Below are 20933 nucleotides of genomic sequence, written 5' to 3' on the forward strand. Positions count from 1 at the left end.
AAACCTTGGGAGAGGAAAAGATAAATGACTCACAATTGAGTTGTAGAAACTGTAGGATGCATGAAATCCTGACCCAACTTTGCCATTTACTTCATGAAGGCAGGTGACTGAAGAGTACAAAATCTCCTCCAGTTGCTACAGAAGAAGGTGCACAGCTGATGTTTTCCATCCTTGCTTATATAGTCCTAAAAACTGTCTTTTGTCAGAGTCACTGCAGCTGACCCACAAGAGCACTCTTAACAATTGCTGACTGTATTTTTAGCTGACCTTGCATGTGACTCACTAGAGAGAAATGAGGAAAGACAGTCCCATGGGGTATCCCAGCTCTCTACACATCACCACAGATCACCACAGCTGTGAGAGTCCAAGAGAAAAGACAAAAAAGAGACATTTCCTCTGCTCAGATGTATCCTGCCACCAGGGAATCTGTTTGTAATTCAATAAACTTCTTAATGACATCAACAACTGGGTAAAGAGGACACTGAGCAGACATGGCTGTAATTGATCACACTTTTCTAGAGAACCAAGAGAGGTTTATTTTTCAGCCAGCCGTAAATTTTGGTCTTTTCTTGATTAATCTATGTGGGAGTTTTATGATTTTAACTCCATAAAGTCTGGGGGTTTTTTTGAGGAGCTGGAATCAAAGGAACATAAGAGCTTCCATCCATAGCACTCCTCCAGAATGTACCAGTGGTTCTCCATAAAAAGAATACACTGAGATAAAAGACAAAAAGTTGGGTGCAGCCTCAACCAAGGTTCTGGATAAACACTTCTCTCACTTCAGGCTCAAGGGGAACCTCTCTGTAGCTAATTTGCCTGAGATCCATGTTTAACAGCACGAACTGCCTAGGCTAGGAAGTAAAACTTTAGGGGTTAATGACTATGTTGTTTTTAGTAGGTGTAATGAAAAGAAACTCTGATAATCAGAAGGAGAATAAAAGCTTTCATGGTTAATCTGCTGACTACTCGTGCAGCTCACAAAAGCACCCAAAGCCCTTTGGAGTTTTAATCTCCCTGGCTCAGCACTTGGTCACTGGCTGTCTGCTTCCAGCCTGCAGGACTGGGGGCATTTGTGCCAGATCTCTTAATTCTGAGAGGCAGGGTGGTCATTTTTCAGCAGGAGGATAACAGAAAGCCAGGCTGTCTGTCCACAGGGCTTTTTAAAGATTCAAAGGCATCCTGATTTGAGACCTCATTCAGCACAGGACTAAGATTGCTTGTTAACAACTCTCTTGATGAATAATCTTCTTCCCCAGTCATTAGGGAAGATAATTTGGATCCACAGAATCCATATTCCTTTTATATTTGATGTGCCCTTCAGCTTGGTATGGTGGCTCACATTAAGGTCTGTGCCCTGGAAAAACATCTGAGATTTTTTTCTGAAAGACTCAGATTCCCAAAAAGGAAAAAATGACTTTTCTTTCAGCAGAATCTCTTGAGTTATACTTCATTAAGTGTTTTGCCAAGGTAATTTAAAGGCAGCAGTGTCTTCTCTGTGCTGTTAGACTGGATACAAGAGTCTGCTGAATTCACTTTGCTGGGGATTCTGCCTGATCTGCCTCTCTTCAAACTTCTCAGAACAGAGCTTCCCCAGACAATCCTATGCTCAGTTTTGGCAGCACTGACCTTTACAGAGTGATGAATCCTTCTACATTCCTTGTTCCCATCCCATTCCCACTAACATGACCATTTCTCATTGAGGTAAATCATCTCACCTTGAGGTACCTTCAGAGCCACCTCCTACCTCAGACACAGCAAATATTTTGCAGAAGAAAAATGGTGAGACAAAGCTTGAACCAAGCTTTACCACCTCAGAGCCGAGCAATCCAGAACAGACACAAGGAACTCACCTGCTTCAGCTTCGTCCCCACCATGGAAGCGCTGCTGTCCAGCACAAACACGACGTTCTTTGGCAAGGGAGGAAGGTCTGTGGGGGCGAAGTAGTGCACGAAATATCCATTGAGGATCTGTGGAAGAGCAAGGGAGTCAAAGGTAAGGTCATGGTGCAATGTTCTACACACATTATTATGGGATATTTGGATGCTTTCAGTGACTCTGTCTACATTGGAGGACAAAAATGCTCCTTGGCATTGATGCCTTGAGAAGGCTGACTTGGAACAGAGGCTGAACAGAGCTAGAGAATAAAGCAGGTATTTACTGAAAGGCCATTAAGGGTACACCTTGGGCAGTACAAGGGGCTGACCAGGGCTACACCCAAGATGGACTTAGAATGGTCACAAAATGGATGACCAGTCATAAGGTCTTACACTTTTATAAGTTTTGGTCTATTTGCATATTGAAGTTTAATTGTCCAGTTACAGCTTCAGGGTGTGAAATCCCATCCTTCTTTCTCTCTTCAGCCCACTGTTATTTAAGCTTTTGGGCCTGAAAACTTGTACTTGTTGTCCTTGGTCTCCATCTGGGAAAGGATTTGTTTTTTCTCCCTGCTCTGTGAAGAGAGCTGACCAACACTGAATGTGAGGCTCAGAACTGCACCCCTAGGCAGCACAGAACCTGAAAAACATGGAAGTTAAAACTTAAGGCATCAGTATCCTTCTTAATTCTGCTCCCCTGTTTATCCAGTCTGGATAAGCCAGCTGGAGCTCTCCACATCTCCATCCATGGCTGACACTGGGGTTTCCTTCCAAATACAGCAAGGATGTAACATATGTGCCCACAGATCAGAACCACAACATGCACCTGAGGAACTGGCCTTGTATCCAGATACGTACAGCCAGTATATTGAGAAACTGAAAAGCAGACACAAAAAGGAAGCTCAGTGAAACCAGGGTTTAAGTCCATCTTGTGGCTGCTAATTGTCTGGTTTTATTTTGGATAGTTCTTACAAGATGGAGGAGTAGCCCTCACTCAGAAAGCATTTTCTAGGAATTCAGAGCAGGAAAAACAATTAAAATATCTCAGGTACAGTTAATAAAACAGAAAAGATGAATCATGTGTACAGTACCTGAACATCCCCAACACTCAGCTCCCTGTTGACATCGTATCTAATTATGAAGTCTCCCAAAATTCCATTTCGGGCGATCCTGGTTTGCTCAACAACACTGGGGTTGAATGTAACCTTAGCTAAGGTTTTGGTGTGCCCAATGACAGTAGAGGGAGGAGGAGACACATCACCTGTTGAGATAAAACCACAATATTACAGGTTTTACCCACTGCCTTAGAGATGTCAAAGCACAGCACAGGTGGTATTGCAGTGGAGCCAAGTCAGCCAGAGTGACTTACAGGGATTGAAGATTCAGCTCTCCAGTGACTAAAAAAGAGATATTTAAAAAAAAAAAAAAAAAAACAAAAATAACACCACCCAAAAAACCTCCTCTCTTCTAACTTTAAACTGAAACCCATCTTGCAATGCTCTCAGGGACATAACTGTTTAGAAAATTCCTGTATTCAGTTCTGTTTGGTCAAACACAAAACCTCAGGCATGCACATGCTGTTCATTCCAGCGAGCTCTAGACATCCAGGATGCAGATCCTACACCTGAGATCCTAACAGTCAATGCAAGTATGATTCATTTGACCTGTTTAAACATTTCTTCAAGGATTAGATGAATCACACTGTAGATTTTTCCTCATTGATTATAAAGAATTCTTGAGGTGGCATGTTCAGACAGAAGGCATGTGAGGTGGGATTGATCTGAGTGACTGATCCCTGACAAGTGTCTTATGTGTAATGTCTACATTTTAAGAAGTCACCTTGGCTGCCTTTATGTTCAGCAAAAGTTATTACAGTCACTGCAATTTCAGTCTAACTACTTCAGACAAAATCCAACACTGCCTGTGCAGTCACATAAATTGCATGCCTAAGATTTAACTCATCCTAAACTCTGAAAATCCTTCCTAAATCAATAAAGAGAGATGTGCCTGGCAGAGGGCACCTCAGATAAAGACAAATATTTTGGTCTGAGTCACCTTGTAGGAAACTCTTCTTGTATTGTTATCTGTGCTCATTCTCTAAATGTTGAGGGGTGTGGAAGTTCCCTGTTGCCTCTCTATGCAAACAAAGACAAAAAAACCTTACTGGGTAACTTTTTTGATTTTCCAGCTGTTCTTTCCCTCTGGGCTCCATTTGGACCCTTACATGAGACTGATTTGGCCCCTGATTTTGAGGGCTTTCCCCTTTTCCTAACTGGTTTTTGAAAACACAGAGATTGTGGATTGAAGTTGTTCCTGGGTGCTTTAGCTGTCACAACACTCCCCTGAGACACAGAAGTTCTATCAAGTCCGTTCCTGGGATGGTTAGAATTGGTAGGAAACAGCTGTTTAAGTATATTGTGAGGGGAAATCTCATACTTCTGCCAAGAATGCCGAAAAAATCTGTTGTATGACAGGGAAATTAGGGATGGGAGAGTTTCAGTTCCAGTTCAGGTACACGAAATGCAGATACCTACATCTAAGCTAATTTCCATTATTCAACTGGAGATCAGGCCGAGAGAGTCAGAGATTAGGGTATGATACATCTGGCCAAATCGACATGTGCTTTAAGATAATTTTAATTAACAATAAAATAACAGTACTGATCCAAATGACAAGGCACAGGCAGTATTAGAAAGCTCCATTCCAGGGGGTCTGATAACTCTGTTTATGTAACGAGCAGTGACCTTTGTAAAGGGCTTTGAGCAGCATTAAGGAAAGGCAATGTGACATTTGTAAGCAACAATGAACACAGCCTCACATCCAGACCCCACAGTGATTTACAAAACCAGAAATATGTGGTTACATCCTGTTAACAAGTGGGAAAATGGAGGCACGGGGTGGCTACCTAACTCACCTCATTTCTCACAGGTCAAAGTCCATAGAAATGCCAGGATTAGTGTCCTTGTGGATTTATGAAATGATGAGCCAAATCTGTAATTTTTACTCTGAAGTGCCATGTACAATCTAGGCTTCTCTAGGCAAAGGAATGAGAGTAAGATTCACAAATCAATAGCACTCCAGGATGTTACTCCCAGGACCGTTTTGCTTTACTTTCACAGCTGTCCTGTGAGTGCATTTGAAAAGACAAGGCACAAGACTGTTCTACTGAGAAAGGGAAGGGTTTTATCATAAGCCAAATTTTACACAAGCAAATTATTGTTAGAGAACCTGAACCATGAAACAAACTCCTCAGCAAAAGTCTTGTCCAAGGAGACTGAATGATAGATATCACTCAAGTCCACTAAATTTAGGAATTGACCCCTTTCTCACAGCTTCTCATTCCAGAGCTCCAATCCATTCATCCTGATGGAAACAGAGAGGGAGCTCCCAGCCAGTACACTGAAATCACATAAAGACACTAGTTTTGTATTTTAGGGGGTGCTTATAAAATGATTACCCAGAGCTTTGACAATTTTTCTAAAATCCATGTACAGCTCAGATTTCTCCTGGCAAAGAAAAGTTATAAATCAACATCACTATAAGATTTTACTTCAGTCTTGATCTGTTTTTACTTTTATAGCTGCCCTTTGATCTGATTAATCAACAGATACAATATGTTTTAAATAAATATTGCATCAGATTTGCTTATATCTGCCTTCTTGAATTTTCCCTCTGTATTCAATTGCTTCCAGAAATCCCATTTAACTGCCAGTATGCAGGAAAAGCCTAGAACACATAGAAATGGCTTTAAAGTTCATTTATAATTTCTGATCTGGGGGTTTCACCTTACTTCTCCTCAACTGAAAGGAAAGCCTGCTGTGGGTTAGGCTGCCTGGTTGTATCACACTAGGGACAGTGAGGATCAGTCAGAAGCTCCTTCCTTATTCCTCCTGCACGTCCATGTCCGGGGCCTTTAGGCAGCACGTCCATGTTTCTCTGCCATAAATACAGTGATGGGTGAGGACAAGATGCTCTGCCACAACAGCACGAGCTCCAGTCTTAACATTTCTATGGACCATTGGAAATCAGTTTAATTTGGTAGCAACTCCATGCCTCAGCTTCCCCACCTGTTAAACGAGCATAATCACACGTAACCCATTTTTTAAAGCAATGTGGAATCTAAGGAGCATGTGGATCACACTGACTCCCTCTATTACTCCTCAAAACACTCTCTGGAGGTGATAAATGCCATCCTTTCTAACACAGACAGTGCTTTAGGGATCTCTGGAGAGGAATTTTCCAAGGCTGTCTCACAAAGCCATTTTAAGTGACAAGAATTGCTGAGGAATCTCTCCTATCCTCTTCATAACCATTCACCTCCATCCCTGGGACAGAAGTTAAAAAACAAAAAAATAGTCTGATAGAAAACGTCCAAAAAAACTTTCTTCTTTTTTTTTTTTCCTGGAATAACAAAAATCAGGTCTGGAACGTAACTTATCAAATTCATCCCATGTCCCCAGACCGAATCCCTTCCTACTTAGCTTTTTGATACAATCAGGAAATACTCCAGACCCAGTAATGGAAACTCAGTGCCTGCACTTGCCAGTCCTTTCCAGAGCTTCACTTTTTTCACTATTAGACTTTTTCAATGTCTAATTTACATTTTTTCTTGTGGATTATAAACCCATGACTTCTTGGTTTTTTTGGTAATTGACACAGAAAGCACAGTATCCTTTTGCTCCTTGCAGAAGCATTTTATATTCTTGAACACAGTTCCTGTATCTTCCCCCAGGTTTCTTTTTTAGGCAGCACTTGATATCTGGATCACAATTACTCTCCTCTGTTTATTGGCCCCGTTCTTTTTAAACAAATGACAGAGAGAGAAAAGTCTATGAGATATTTCAGAGTCCAGAGCATGGATGAGCTCCAAATGCTTGGGCTGGTTTGTGCTCACACTCAGGGAGTTAGTAGAGCCTTCAGACAAACTTTTCACTAAATTCAGCTGAAGAAGTAAACAGAGCAGGAAAAAGCATTTTCCAGATGAAATTGTCGTCCTCACAAGAGGAACAGTTAAACCTAAATTATTTTGGAGTCTGGCAGATTCGGGATTAGAGTTCAAATGTAAAGTTCATCCTCCACTGACATGTGGAAACTTCCAGACAGCTGTTCTAAGAAATTAAAAGCTTTCTGAGACCTTTGACCTCAGAAAGGAACAGTCATCCTTGAGCAGCCTGGTGTCTCCTGGCCAAGCCCATGGGTAGCTCTCACACAGCTATGCTGGAGGAACAAGATGAGGACAGCATCCAGGACATCATTCAGAAAGTGCCTCTGTTCTGAGGTCGCCACAGAAGGTCAGGATCACTGGCCTTGATGCCTCCTGTTTTAGGGTTTGTATGTGACAGAAGATGACACCTGAATATGCCAAAAGATCGTTTTCCAAAACTTACATGCCGAATGCCTTCCTTTGGGAAAAATGTCACTCCCAGATGGAGCCATGTGAGCAGGAGTTACTGTACAGGGAAATATCCTAGAAAGACCTGTCATCACATTGTCTCTGCTCCCCATTCCAAGAGGATGGATGCAGGACTTTCTAAAGGACAAGAAAAGGACATATCCACAAGTGAGACTGGAAGAGACACTGGAGCGCTGGTGGCTCAAACACTCAGGGGAAGCTGCTGATGGGCAAAGCATCCACCCAGGTGCCAGCAGAGCCCAGCTCAGGCTGCAGCTGGTGTTGGACCAGATAAGGAAAGAGGAAAGTCCTGGGAGGTGGGAACTTTGTCCTTATCTAGTGAACTCAGCTGTGATAACTCCCCTGCCCAAGAGACATTCACACACACCCTGTAGGTGCTCAGGCTGCTGATGGGCCATGATGGGACATAAGTGACAACAGCCCTGATTTAGTAAGCAGCTCTGTCGTCTGAGAAGGTGTCAAAGGCTCCTGAAGTGTCCCATGATCCACAACATTCCAACATTCAGGTGCCTTCGATCCACAGCATTCCAACAATTATTACAAGCTCCCCACGCCTGGGCATTCCTACCTGAACCTGAGTGAATATAAACCAAATAGACTGTGTATTCTGTGGGTTTCCCTAGGATTTCCCTCACCACATGATGGATCTATCCTGTGATCACCACTTTGACCAACAGACATTGAAATTGCAACAACCAAGTCTCATCACAAGTCTTCCAGGTGGAGATATCTTTCTACTCATACATTTTCTTAAGTGACATTTTTACGGTCTTATATTGTCATATTAGATAGATAATGTAGATATTATTATTCTTATAGATAATAAGAACTAAAATATATCTCTTTTCGTGTGCAACCAGGTCATTCTAAAGTAAACCTTAGATGTGCATTTTTACAAACACTGATGAGTCACTGTCATTTCAAGAACTTGGGTTACCCTCACCTTTTGCGGTGGGCTGTAACACCTTGATGGCACAACATATTTTTCATCCACTACTCTCAAGGTAATTTATTAATACTTATCAAAATCTCATATTTTATCATTATCTGTGAGATAGTTTAGACAGAGGAAATAGAGGAAGAGAGCTTTCATGACATACTCAACCCCAAACCAGTCAGGCAATAACATTTTCCAATGCTCCAGTGTCCAGCCAAGTGGTACTGAAGAGTTTTAAGCCATGGTAATCCAAGAGAAAGCAGACACATTTTTCTGGTTTACTCCCAATACATAGACTGTGTGCCAAGCAGCCCCTTTTTAAATGTGAGATTCACAATTCACCTGTCTTTCACTTAAAAACTCACTGCCTTCCCTGGGGGTCTTACTGGATGTGGAGACCCTACACTTTTTGGGTGTCATATGAGCAAGAGGACTTCCCAGGGAGCACCTAATGGCTCTGGTGGTTTGTTTCTGGATCCACCTTGAGAGATGAGAGTCAGCTGGAATATGGTGGACAGCCACGTGGGATGATCCCAGACAGAACAGGTCTGTAATTGAATTCTGAACACAGATAAAGCACAGGGAATCTGAGCTTGAGTTGCATTACCCATCCTGCAACCTATAGGAACACCTATTTTATATCCATTTTACTGGCTAAGGGAGGATTACAGAACACGACAGCTCAGGCCCATTTTTATATGAGCTCTTTGAAATCTGAAGCATGATGCCAAGAATATGAGTGCTCCCAGATTGCCATTTGGATAGTGAGTTACATGAGTTTTCCCTGTATGTCACTTACATATAGGAATTTCCATACTGTGCTGGACCAAGAGTGTGTCTGCTCTGCTTAGCCTGTCTCTACCCTTGATCAATGCCAGATGTCTTGCAGGAAACCACATGCCAACAACACACTGCGATATTCCCTGATAGGTGAAAAATGTTTCCTGCCTCTCCTGATGAGGAGCACAGCACATTTATCACTTGGCACGTGGATGTACGACACAGAGACAAATGAGGCTTGACCTCAAGATAATCCAAGTCACTGAGAGCCTTGATTTCATGTGATTTGGATGAAATCAGGAGGATCCCACTGAGCAATCAATTTAACTCCAGTTCACATGCATTAGGATCTTTCTGTGGCAGATACGAATAGCTCCACTGGTTTTGCTGAAAATTTCTCACCAAGCAAACTATTTTATGCTTGTTTACATGATTTTACTGGCACTGTGTCACTTGGAGTGACTGAGAGTCAAGTCCCAAGAGACTCTGCATCCTCCTTCCATCCTTCTTTTTTTGGTGTTTTTTGACAAGATGTAGCAATCACAGTATACTGAGCTGCTGGTTTATGCTAGAAAAAATTACATTTACACAGTCTGAACAGTGATCAAGGACAGTTAGAGCTAAGTGCAGATGCCTAGGCAGTGCTTAGTGCTTTGGCAAAATATGGATTTTCCTCTTGGAATTTCCCATGTTCTGAAGTGCAGGATTTCCTATCTTCCTTGACATGGATGGATGGGAAAAACAATTCACTTGAGTGAATAAAATAAACAGCTCCCAGGAGATGTGGAGGCCAGGGAAGAGCCAGCTCCAGTGCTGAGCACAAGGCCTGAAGGCCCAGTTCAAAGCTCTTAAAGACAATAGCAAAAAAAAAAAAACAACAACCCTATTGAGATGAATGGGATTGGCCCTGTATCCATTAAGCTTCAAAGTCCTCACAGGCTTAGGCACAGATACCACACAGACACAATCATCCAGAGAAAATAAGTCCAACGCTGCCAGGCCACTTCTTGAGAAGTGATCAAGGCCCCACAGATAACAGAACCACAGGTCAGAAAAATCTCTCCTTACCTTCAGCTTTCCCATTGCCTTTCTGCTTGCTGTTTCGAAGGGGAGGCACCTCCAGGTTCACTATCCCTGAGTTCTCCAGGATGTTCACCTCCACTCGTAGCCGCCCCACCAGCTGCTGGGGCCGGACGCTGACGGTGTACTCGTACTTCCCCAGCCGCCTTTGTAGGAGCTCTTCATAGTGCAGTATGAACCTGGCCTGCATCTTGCGAGGAATGAAGACGGAGGCCTTGAATGTCTCGTAGCCATTCTCCCTGCAAGAAAAATCCAAAGACACTTCCACATCCCATACGCATTGCACATTACCTCCTTCCCCTCCCCCCTGATAGTTTTTCCTGACCCTGTTCCCTGGAAATAATCAACTGAACCTTCCTGTTGGATCTTGTTGAACACCTGTAGAGAATGGTTTCCCTGGGGAAGAGGAAAACCTCAGCTTAATGCCCTGGGAAACCCCTAAGTACATTAAGCAAGATGCTTACTCCCATGTTCCCTCAGTTCAAGTATGCAAATCATTGCTAGAAGGTTCCTAGTTCTTTGTGTTACCATAGGTTGATTTTTTGGTGCAGAAATTTTAATATTTCTAATCGTTCTCCCCTACTGGACCCTTCCCTCAGACCCTGCCTTAACTCCTCCCCATACTGGGATGTATAAGTACCCCCGTCTGACTCTGGACCCTGCCTTTTGCCCCTTTTTACTGTCTTTTGCCAGTTTGCTCCAAATATACTGTGCGCCTTCTTGTTTGTTATTTTTGCATTATTAAAATTCTGTTTCTGGACAATTGGATCAAGGCTGCCTCTCTCTATCAAATTGCCATCAGGGCAGAGTCCGAGGAAACTCAAAGGGGTCTGATTGTCTGGGCTCAGACCCCTGGAAGTTTCAAACACCTGTTGCATTGACCACTGAACTTTGTTGATTTACTGCTTTATATAAATAAAGTATATTCTTGCTTCCCTATTGAGTGAGTTGGATGACTCTGTCTGTGACAGCACCCTGATTTTCCTTTCTGTTATTACAAGAATTCTTTCCCCCAGCAGTACATCCTGGACCATCTTGGAATTCAAAAAGTTGCATGACAGGGTTAAAAAAGGCTACATGCAATTTTTCATGGCTTGGAGTATAGGAATGACACCAGACAGTGCAGATAACTTTCAGTTTAGTTGTTCCTTCCTATAAATCCATAGATGGGCATGCCAAGGCAGCCAAGATAAAGATGGCAGGAGAGTGCATCCCTTCCCAGAACACAGCCAAATGTACAACACTCACCTTCCTTCTGTGGGGCTTGGGGGTTTCTTGTGCCTTTCTTTGTCATCGGTGTTATTTTTCTTTTCTTTCCCCGTGACTTCTCCATAATAAGTCTTGTTGCCAATGCTCCTGGAGAGATCAGAGATGTCAGCATGGTCGCTCTGCACCCAAGTACAGTGACAAGTGTACATTTGCCGCAGGTATGTTCACAGACTTTGATGTGAGAAGAATCTCAGAGTGCTGCTGGGGACAGACTCCTGAGCGCACCCAAGTCTCTGGGACAGGAGACAACTCAGAAGTCCCCTGTCTGGAAATATCAGCCCAGTACAAAGGCAAAAGTCTCTTATTCTTCCTATTCACTCTGAATGGAAGTATTTCTTAAAGAGTGGGTCCCCTATCCCCTTTGGTCAAGTCTGAAGCTGTGGCCCCAATATCTGTATGCAGAGAGGCACTGAGCATGATCAAACCAAATATGTTTGAGACTAAGAGTTCAATTTATTAGTCATTTCACTATGAGTTTTCTCTTTATTTGGTTTATCATTCACACGTCCAGCAGACACTGAACCTATCTGCTGGTTGGAGTTGACTTCTGCTCCATTGACAATGTGGAGAACATGAAATAACAAGAAGATTCTTAGGCATTACAGTTAGTCAGGTGAGATAAATGTATCTGCCAGTGCTGCTGAAACTTTCTCTGGGAAAGATTTCTGAGGTCTTGAAGAGAGTTTTCTCATTCAAATCAGAGAGAGAAGGAAGTGGATAAAAGACGCTCAGATGGAAATAGAATAGTTCACACTGAGGATTTGAATTTAGAATCGTGGCATCCATAGACTTGGTCTGTGCATTACTTACTTACATGGTAAAGTTGGAGATGAAAGCTGCAGCTGGGATCTGCATCTCAAACACAGCTTCCCGTGCCTCGGAGCCGCTGTTCACCATGGTGCAGGACACGGTGGTGAAAGCGTACCGGGAAATGATCGTGGACCTCACATGGAACTCAGACATCCGAGGCCTGGTTTCCTGTGGGAATCAAAAGGTCACCTCTAAACATTCATCCGGATAACTCACCCCTTCAGTGTTTTGGTGGATCTGAATTTAATATGGACTAGCAAAGTCCCACCCAATGGGTATTAGATCTCCTGACAACAACAGGCAAGGTGGGTTTGTCCTCAAAATTTCAGGTGAGCTGCAAACGGTAAATCAGGAATGTGGTACTGCCTTTGTTCATGCACAGAGGCCACAGACATTATCCAGTGCTTGGGAAAGGTCTGAGAGCTCTGCTTACGCCAGCCTTTAAGTTGTGAAACACCCTGACAAAATCCATCTTTGTCCTAAACTGAAGCCTTCAACTCTGACTGTGTGAGAGGATCAGGATTATTCCCTTTTGGCCTGGGAAGAGAAACCCAAAATATGTCTTCATGAGGTCCAGAACTGTGTCACAGACCCTGCCCTACGCACTGTGCACAAGAGCATATGGAAGACTTCATGAAAGACTGACATCACCATTTTATGAAGCAGCACCCTCAAATTCATCCAGTCAGATCCCTAAGCTATGTAAACAGAGAAACTGCTGTCAGTGGAGTCAACTGAGTCCTCCTCTGCTGAGAATCCATCCTGAAAATCTGCACCAATGGATGAAGAGACTTAATAAAAAACACTGACACTGTGACATCTCCAGCAAAATATTTTAAGCTTTTGAGCCCACACTGGACTCCTTCCAGCAGAGAAGAAGCAGAGACAGCAGTGAATGACACATGATGTAGCAATGGAAGCTGAAAGCCAATTTCTGCTTCTTGGGAATGTGTTTTCGTGCACAAGTCCTGAGTTGGAGTATTTCTCCAGACTAATGTGTTTTTTGACAGCAACATCTCCATGGAGCTTAAATGTTTTCTTCCTGGAATACTTCAGTGTACTTAACTGTAAGCAGCCTTTGAAAAAGAAAAATCTGTACATCATCTTTCACAATCAAAGACCAAACCCTCAAAAGCAGAAGAAGATAAAGGGTAAAATACACTGTAAATACAGAGCAACCTCACTAAGCCAAATACCGTGAGACTCTTCCTGCTGAGGTTGGTAAAAGCTCACAGTCACGTAAGAGTTGTGAGGACAAGAACAGGCTCTTCAGTTGCATGTCCAGGCTTTTTCTCAGAACAAAAATAATTTTGGCAAACACCTTAAGAAAGGGAGCAAGTGTTTGTCTGAGTAGGAAACAAGAACATTTGTGCAGTAGCTGATGGCATCAGAAGCAACTGAGCTTCCAACCAAGCTGCTAGGCTAGTGAATTCCAGGCAAATGGAAGAATGAGGATCCACTGGAAACACAGATCTACCAACAGACTTGGCATAAAGCCTTGCCTGCCTACACTTGCAAGGCTTGGAAACACAGATAATGTGTCTCAGATGAACCTGGCCATGACTGATATTTTTAACTGGGGAATTTGCTCTGTGTCCAGGATCCTGCTCAGCTCACATGGAGCACAATGGCAAGAGATTAGATCTTCCAGGGTAGGATTCACCTCACTGATTTTAGGCAAATCAGTGCAATGGATCTGTGGATCTAGACTAGAATAGCCCTGCACATATCTAATGTCCCTCCCTTAGATCACTGCATAATTAACTGCTGTTAATTAGAACTAGATCCTGTTGTTCTTAAGATCTTCCCTGATACATAGGCATGGCTTTCCAGTCTCATTATCCTGAAGGTGGAGAAGATGGGGAGTTTTGATTGAAATAGGATTGTCGGAATGTTTTCAGATATAATGAGCTGATGCTTCATTAAGTCTTCGATGCCATTAATTGCCTGTGGCATAGCAAGGTAAAGAGGATTTATTAACAGAAGTTGTAGAAATAATCAGAAACTACAGCAAATTCTTTGGTGCCAGACCTTCTGCATTCACCCCCATGTTCTGCAGTTCATCAAAAACTCTGGGTTTATATGTAGCTGACAGATGATCAGCAAAAGAGGATCAAGCCCTTTGCCTTTCACTTGAGATACAAGTGGCTCTGCAGTGACCTGTCTGACACTGTGAATGCACTGATGGATTCACAGGAACTCAGAAAGTCTTTCAAATGTGACAGAGGGCACAAACTTGTCGTTGTTAGCACAACAACAGCAGAATGGTTGTGTTGGGTGAGAAAAAAGCAGTTCTAACCCTGTAGCCTGTCAATGGCAGAGACCAACGGCACATGCTTAGAGGAGAGTGTAAAATCAGTCCAACCTGCACTGACACTACCCAGAAATATTCTCTCAGGTTTCAGTAATTTGTGGCTGAAGAAACTCCCAAGTCAAGGGTGTATTTTTTGTGGTACATTTGTATTCTGCGGATTTCTTTTTTGTTACTTTCCACAGCTGTTTTTAGATCCATGTAAACTTTTAGCATCTTCAACATCCTGCTACAAGGAGTTCCACTGCCCAATGGTGTCTTACATGAAAAAGAAGTCACTTAGGGGTTGTTTTCTAAATCCACTCTTTGCTGGCTTCAGCTGATTTCTGTTATAGAATCAAGAATGGGTTGGGTTGGAAGGGACCTTAAAGCCCCCTCAATTCTAGCCCCCTGCCATGGGCAGGGACACCTTCCACTAGACCAGATTACTCCAAGCCTTGTCCAACCTGGCCTTGGACACTTCCAGAGGTGGGGCAAATATCTCTACCCCATTGAACAAGCTCCAGTTCTGATATCCTTACAATCTGAGGGAAAAAAAAAAAAAAAACCAAAAAACCAAAACAAAACCAAACAAAGCAAACAAACAAACAAATAAAAAATCAAAAAAACACCACAACAGCAACAACAACAAAAAACAAGATACTCAACATCCCTCTGTCTTCCTGGTGGATCTGAGTTGCTGTTGGGGAAATCAAACACTGAATAAGGGCATCTTGTAGAGCTGAGGATGAAAGAATTGGTTCACCTTCCCATGGCTGGAAGGGATCTGCTCTTCCCTGTGTATAGAAAATAGAATTGGTGGGGGCACAGGCCATTTCCAAACAGGTTGCTCAGTCAGGCTGGGCAGGCAGCCCAAGTTCCACTCTGTGATTCCTGTGCTGCATTCCCTGGAGCTCTTGCACAATCCATCAGTGCCTGGTGCTCTGGCTTACAGCTGCACAAATGCCTGTTTGTTTTTTGCACTTTTTATTGAGGATTTCAGAAGATGAGAGGAAGCTCAAAGCAAAAAAAGAATAAAAACAAAACAAACCATTTGTTTAATGTTGTTATTACCGTGATGTATCATCCTGATTAAAAATTAAGTGAGGGAATGCCAAGGCAGCAGATTAGCACACTGCTATGAGGCAGGTTGGCTGGATGGTTTTTGGAGGTGTCCTGGTTATGATGATGAACTGGCAGCTGAAATTTTCTCACCAAACAAATTATTTCATGCTTGTTTACAGGAAATATTTGGAAGGACAGAAAAAGACCTGAATATAAATGAAATCCATTCCATATTTTTGCCTTTATCAGTTACTTTCATCAAAACAATTTGACTGTCTCTCAGATTAGAAGTAATAAACTGGTAATAAGCCTGAGAGTTTCTTTCTAGGCTTCTGATTCTAATCTGTCAAAGATGAAGGGGACCAGAAACTGTTAAGGTGATGGCTGCTCAGTGTGTGAAATGAGTTCCACCAGTTCTCAATTGGGCAGTGCCCCAGAAAAGCCAGAACAGCAATTCCACTGGCTCCCTCTCTACATCTAAATTTTAGATTTCTGTGCTGAAAGAAGGATATTGGCTTCCTTGTTTTCTTCCTTTCTCCAGTAGATTTTGTCATAGGATGACAGAGATCTTCAAATATCAAAGCAAACTCCCTTTCTCTTCAAATTCAATGAGATTTCATCAGGCTTATGTTCACTGCGTTGTTATGGTTTGTAACATTAGAAGTTCTTTCTGTAAATCTGGGTTTGAGAAGATGGATTGGGAAATATTAGAAGAACCTGTACCTGTTGCATTGATCAAAATTAAGATTTCCCTTTTTTTCATTACCCAGAATCTCACTCTACCATCAAATATTTCATTCCTGGGCACAGGGATGCACAAACACACACGTATCCAGGGGAAGTGTAATTCCCATGAGGTGAAATAAAGACAGGGTGTGATACGTACCAGCCTCTGCAGGAACTTGGCCTGTCTTGGGACACGGCGAGCAACCTGCAAAGAGTTAAGTGGATTCTGTTCAATTTCCAGCAGACATGTCACTTGTTTAATCCCAGACATGGGGCTGTGTGACTGATCACCCGTGGCCAGGTTCAAATGTTGCTCTGGTTAAAATTAAAACCCAAGTCTCTTCTGCATTAACAGACCCACTGATCAAAGCTCAGCAGTGGAATGTGGCTGTCTCAGGCAAGGAGGTTCTGGGTGTTTTAAAAATAGTGCTTGGCAAGGGACCCTCTATATGATGGCAGGAAGGTCAGCCTTTAGCCCTGACCCTGGATGCTGAGGACATCCCTGGAAGTATTGAAGGCCAGGCTGGATGAGGTTTTGAGCAGCCTGATCTCGTGGAAGATGTCCCTGCTCGTGACAAGGGTTTGGAACTGGATGCTTTTTCAGGTCCCCTCCAACCCAAATCATTCTATGGTTCTAAAACTAGTTTAAATTAATGCTACAGCTCCAACTGTATAAATATTAGTTCAAGAGCAGTTCTAATGCCTAAATACCCTCCACAGGTACTGTGTATTTATTGTGCAGTGACAGAAAAGCACTAGTTATGTGCAAAATGGGAATAAAGCTATTTAAATTCAGCCACAGGCCTTATTATGAAACAAAGTGCTTCACCTGTGGCAGTGCAATCGTACCCACTGACTCACGCTTCTCATCAGCTCTTCTGACTTCTTCTCACATGGTGTGAGACTCAGCTCAATAACCTCTCCAAATCAAGTCCCTCCCCAAAGCAAGTCTTTTGTCAACAAGGGAAGCCAAGTGCCATCTTAAAATGTCACTGGAACCCCAGAGAGCAGAAGAATGCAACAGTATTTTTTTTACCTGATTTGCCCTTTCAGTTGATTTACTCTGAAAGAGCAGCAGCCCTTGCCAAAGAGATGATTTTATGTCTGTTTATATCATGCATTGAAAAGCTCAGGAATGCCCAATGGGGAAATTAAAGTTTCATCCAAGAGAATCTGTACTATTTCCTTCTGCATTATTTTAGCCAACATCTTGTAAGATTAGAACCAAGGGAAGACAGCTTCCTTGAGGGAGAGGAGAGGAGAAGAGAGGAGAGGAGAGGAGAGGAGAGGAGAGGAGAGGAGAGGAGAGGAGAGGAGAGGAGAGGAGAGGAGAGGAGAGGAGAGGAGAGGAGAGGAGAGGAGAGGAGAGGAGAGGAGAGGAGAGGAGAGGAGAGGAATTGTTTGCATCTTGAGTTTTGGAAGAAACTTTCTGTCTGGGTCTGTTATATCAGACAAATCAATCCTCTCAGGAGCCCGCTATGAGCAAGAGGCAGGGATGAGAGATCAATAGTCCTCAGTGTTTCTTTACTGAAGATCTGCCTTACCTTTTGGTAGATCTTACCTGTTGTTCTGTAAGGAATCGTCACGGGCTTTTCACGACTAATCAGTGAAACTGGAAACTTGGTTCTTTTATCTTTTCCCACCAAAACCTATTTTGTTTGCTTGCTTAATTGCATAAGAAGGCTCTGTGTGACTTGGCTCCTGCAAGAACTACCTGCTAAAGTCTTGGGGACACCCATGGGCATCAATGAGGAGCTAAGGATCACCAGATATCAGTATCCTGTTTTCTAGGGCTCATGACTACTGTCAAAACATTGCTGCAGGGTTTGTTATCAGTCCATTGGACTGTTCCAATCAGTCAGCTTCACTGGCATCATCAAAATGAACAATTTTCAAATTACCATCAACCTTTAGCTTTAAAGCTTTCCAACACATTCATTAAAGCCAGATAATTGCTGGTAGTGACCCCATAACTTTTTGCCATCTGTTAGTCCCAGTGTGGTGTATGGGATACAAGCTGTGTAGTGGGTTTGTTTCTAGTGCAGTGTCTTGATCTAGGGAAGCACCTGCCTGTTCTCAGCCTGGCTCAGGTGTTCAGTGAGGACAGACAGATGTCCTCTTCTAGATCTGGCTGTCCCAGGGCACAAGGACACCACACCTATTTACACATCACAGCTTTTCTGGTGGAGGTGACTGCTGCCACTGATCTGCCAGCAACACAGCTCCTGTGAAAACACCCTCATGTGCCTCAAGCAACATCCACTTCAGTGCTGTGAGCCAGTTCTTGGAGCTTTGCAGCTGATTTTCCTCCTAAAGCAGGTGAGTGATCCCAGATACCACTCCACTGGCAGTGGTGGAGATATTCTCTTCCACTTGGGCAGGTGTGTTTGTAAAACAGCATTGGTTTGTGTCTGAATTCCCCCCAAAAAGGAATATGCATCCAGAGTAATCAGGACTGACAACAAAATTTTTGGTGTCCCCACAGGGGAGAGATGTGGATGCTTCTGGAGGGAGATTCTTTCTGTTCTAGGTGGGATAGATACAGATACACATGAAGAGTCTCACTCTTCCCAACTTGCTGCATGGCAGAAGTTGCTAAATACAGAAAAATACTGACATTTTAGACAAACTGGATTATTCCACCTGGAATGCCAGGTGCCGTGCCAGCAAGGCACAGGTATTCCATAGTTCCTGCATTGTATCTGCCACGCCCACATGGGTGCCTCAGGTGCTACAGAACCTCTCAGATCTGATCCAATTTAGATAAATGACTGATGCCTTAAGTGACCCAAAGTCACGCATGTTATCTCTTATGGACCTGATAGATGTGAGCACATACCTGAAGCTCGGGATTTTATAGAATCCGAGTGGTTTGGGTTGGAAGGAACCTTTAAGGTCATCTAGTTCCAACCTCTCTGCCATGGGCAGGGACACTTTCTACTAGAAATGGGTCATGGCCTCCCAAACCACCACCCAAACTCTTGCAAGAAGTTCATTGCTCTTTCAATCCCATTTCCTCAGAAAATCTAAGCCACACGATAACACAGCATAACAGCCCTCACTTGTAGATTTCTTTTTTTTTTTCTTTCATTGTCAAGAAGCGTTTTAGAAGCTGGAATTCGTGTGGTTTGTTTCATCCAGCACGAGTTAAAAATCGAGTACAGTAACAACATAGGCAGGAAAAAAAAAAAAAAAAAATTAAGAAACCCCCCAAAACTATCCCCCGAGTTTGAAATACTGGGAATTACTCAGACTGGAGTGTGGCCAGCACAAGGCATTAACTCCTTTGTCGCTGTGAAGGGCCTCGTTGGCCCATCCGAGGGGATGGATGTCAGTCCGAGCCCGTCCCGGGGCAGCGGCAGCACCACGGGAGGGTGATCCCCTGCCTTAGCACAACTCCGTGCTGGCTCTAACACCTCCCACGGGGCTGAGCCGCACGGACAGGTGGGATAAATGCATTTTTATCACACCGCCCCGCTTGTCAATACCGCTGGCGAAGAGGGGGCGAGCACAGCCGACGCCACCTGATGCTCCCCGACAAACCTCCGCCTTCAAACCCACCTGCTCGGCGATGCTGTAGTCCGCCAGCAGCTGCTCCTCCAGGTACCTGGCCATCAGCTCGGAGTCGGGCTGTCCCGCCGAGGGGGAGAAGCCCCAGCAGAGGCAGAGCCAGAGGATCATGGTGGAGAGGAGCTCCGGGGCTCCTGCCCCGCCGTGAGCGCGCAGCCCCGCTGCCTTTCGCTGCCGGCCGGGCTGCGGGTGCCTGACAGGACACACAGCGTCCCACCCTCTCCTCCTCCTTCCCGGCTCGGGACCGGCCCCTTTTCCACTCAGGGCGGCCTCCTGCGCTGCGGGAAATCCTTGCGGGGATCGCATCCCTCGGCCGGGGCTCCCTCCTCGCCCCGCTGGACTCCGCGATCTCCGTCAGCCCCCTCTTGTCTCCTGCGGGGCTGGGGCCGTGGTGGGGGTCCCCGAGGGGCTGCCGCTTGTCATTTCGGCGCCCGCAGCCCCTCTCAGCGAGGGGGATGCTGAGGGGAGGGTTCTTACACCTGGCTGGGTGCTGAGGAAGGGCAGGGACGGTGGCACAGTGCCAGTGTCTCCTCCTACCCACGCCCTTAGGGAGCACAAGCCCAGGAGATGCTTCAAGGTTGGGGCTTTCCTAAGGGGAGGGGTGGGTAAAACGCTCTGGTTTCACCCCCTGGGAAGGGAAAGATTCTCCTACACCGCATCAGCAGAGCCCTGGCTGGTTTAGGAAAGCTGCCCCCAGGGCAGGGCAGGGCTCCCTCCGCACCCTCACCTTGGCAGCCGCCCGACAGCGAAGGTGGCCAAGACACGTAATTCCACCTCCCTCTTGCCATCCAGACTGTGCTTCCCAGCTGGGCAAAGCCGGGGTGACCTCCTGCTCTTCTCTCCATCTCCCAAAGACATGTGCTCTCCTGCCAGAGCAGCCCCGGGTGAAGGTGGGCACTTGTGGGACAGGCTGGATTCTGCCTGCCAGCCGCCAGGGACGTTCCTGGGGCACGGCACTGCCAGCTGGCACCGACCCGGCGGCTCTCACCTCCAGGCATTCGGGAACTTGTATCTGCAGCGCTCACCTCACCCCAAATCAGGCGTATTTGCTACTTTGTTTTTCTGTGACAGCAGTAACTTCTTAAATCTAGCAGACTCAAACTTCCTCTGTTTGTTTTG

General features: G+C 44.4%; 1 protein-coding gene across 2 annotated transcripts in view; it reads right to left on the reverse strand.

Annotated features, from left to right (window-relative positions):
* Positions 1-20109, reverse strand: part of ITIH5 (inter-alpha-trypsin inhibitor heavy chain 5) — a 44824-nt gene extending 24715 nt beyond the window's left edge. Inside the window, exons 1-7 of one of the 2 annotated variants that reach the window (XM_040062772.2) lie at positions 19806-20109; positions 16405-16449; positions 12168-12331; positions 11333-11440; positions 10073-10323; positions 2966-3135; positions 1851-1967 (exon numbers count right to left, since the gene is read on the reverse strand). In XM_040062772.2, the coding sequence (XP_039918706.1) occupies positions 1851-1967; positions 2966-3135; positions 10073-10323; positions 11333-11440; positions 12168-12331; positions 16405-16449; positions 19806-19925 (975 nt within the window). In that variant the 5' untranslated portion in view covers positions 19926-20109. Of the gene's footprint in view, positions 1-1850; positions 1968-2965; positions 3136-10072; positions 10324-11332; positions 11441-12167; positions 12332-16404; positions 16450-17805; positions 17942-19805 lie in introns of those variants that run through there. The other variant, XM_040062773.1, reaches the window with a different exon arrangement.
* Positions 20110-20933: the final 824 nt, after the last annotated feature.

Source organism: Hirundo rustica, chromosome 4 (genome assembly GCF_015227805.2).
Source record: "Hirundo rustica isolate bHirRus1 chromosome 4, bHirRus1.pri.v3, whole genome shotgun sequence".
In the NCBI taxonomy this organism is placed as follows: Eukaryota; Metazoa; Chordata; class Aves; order Passeriformes; family Hirundinidae; genus Hirundo; species Hirundo rustica.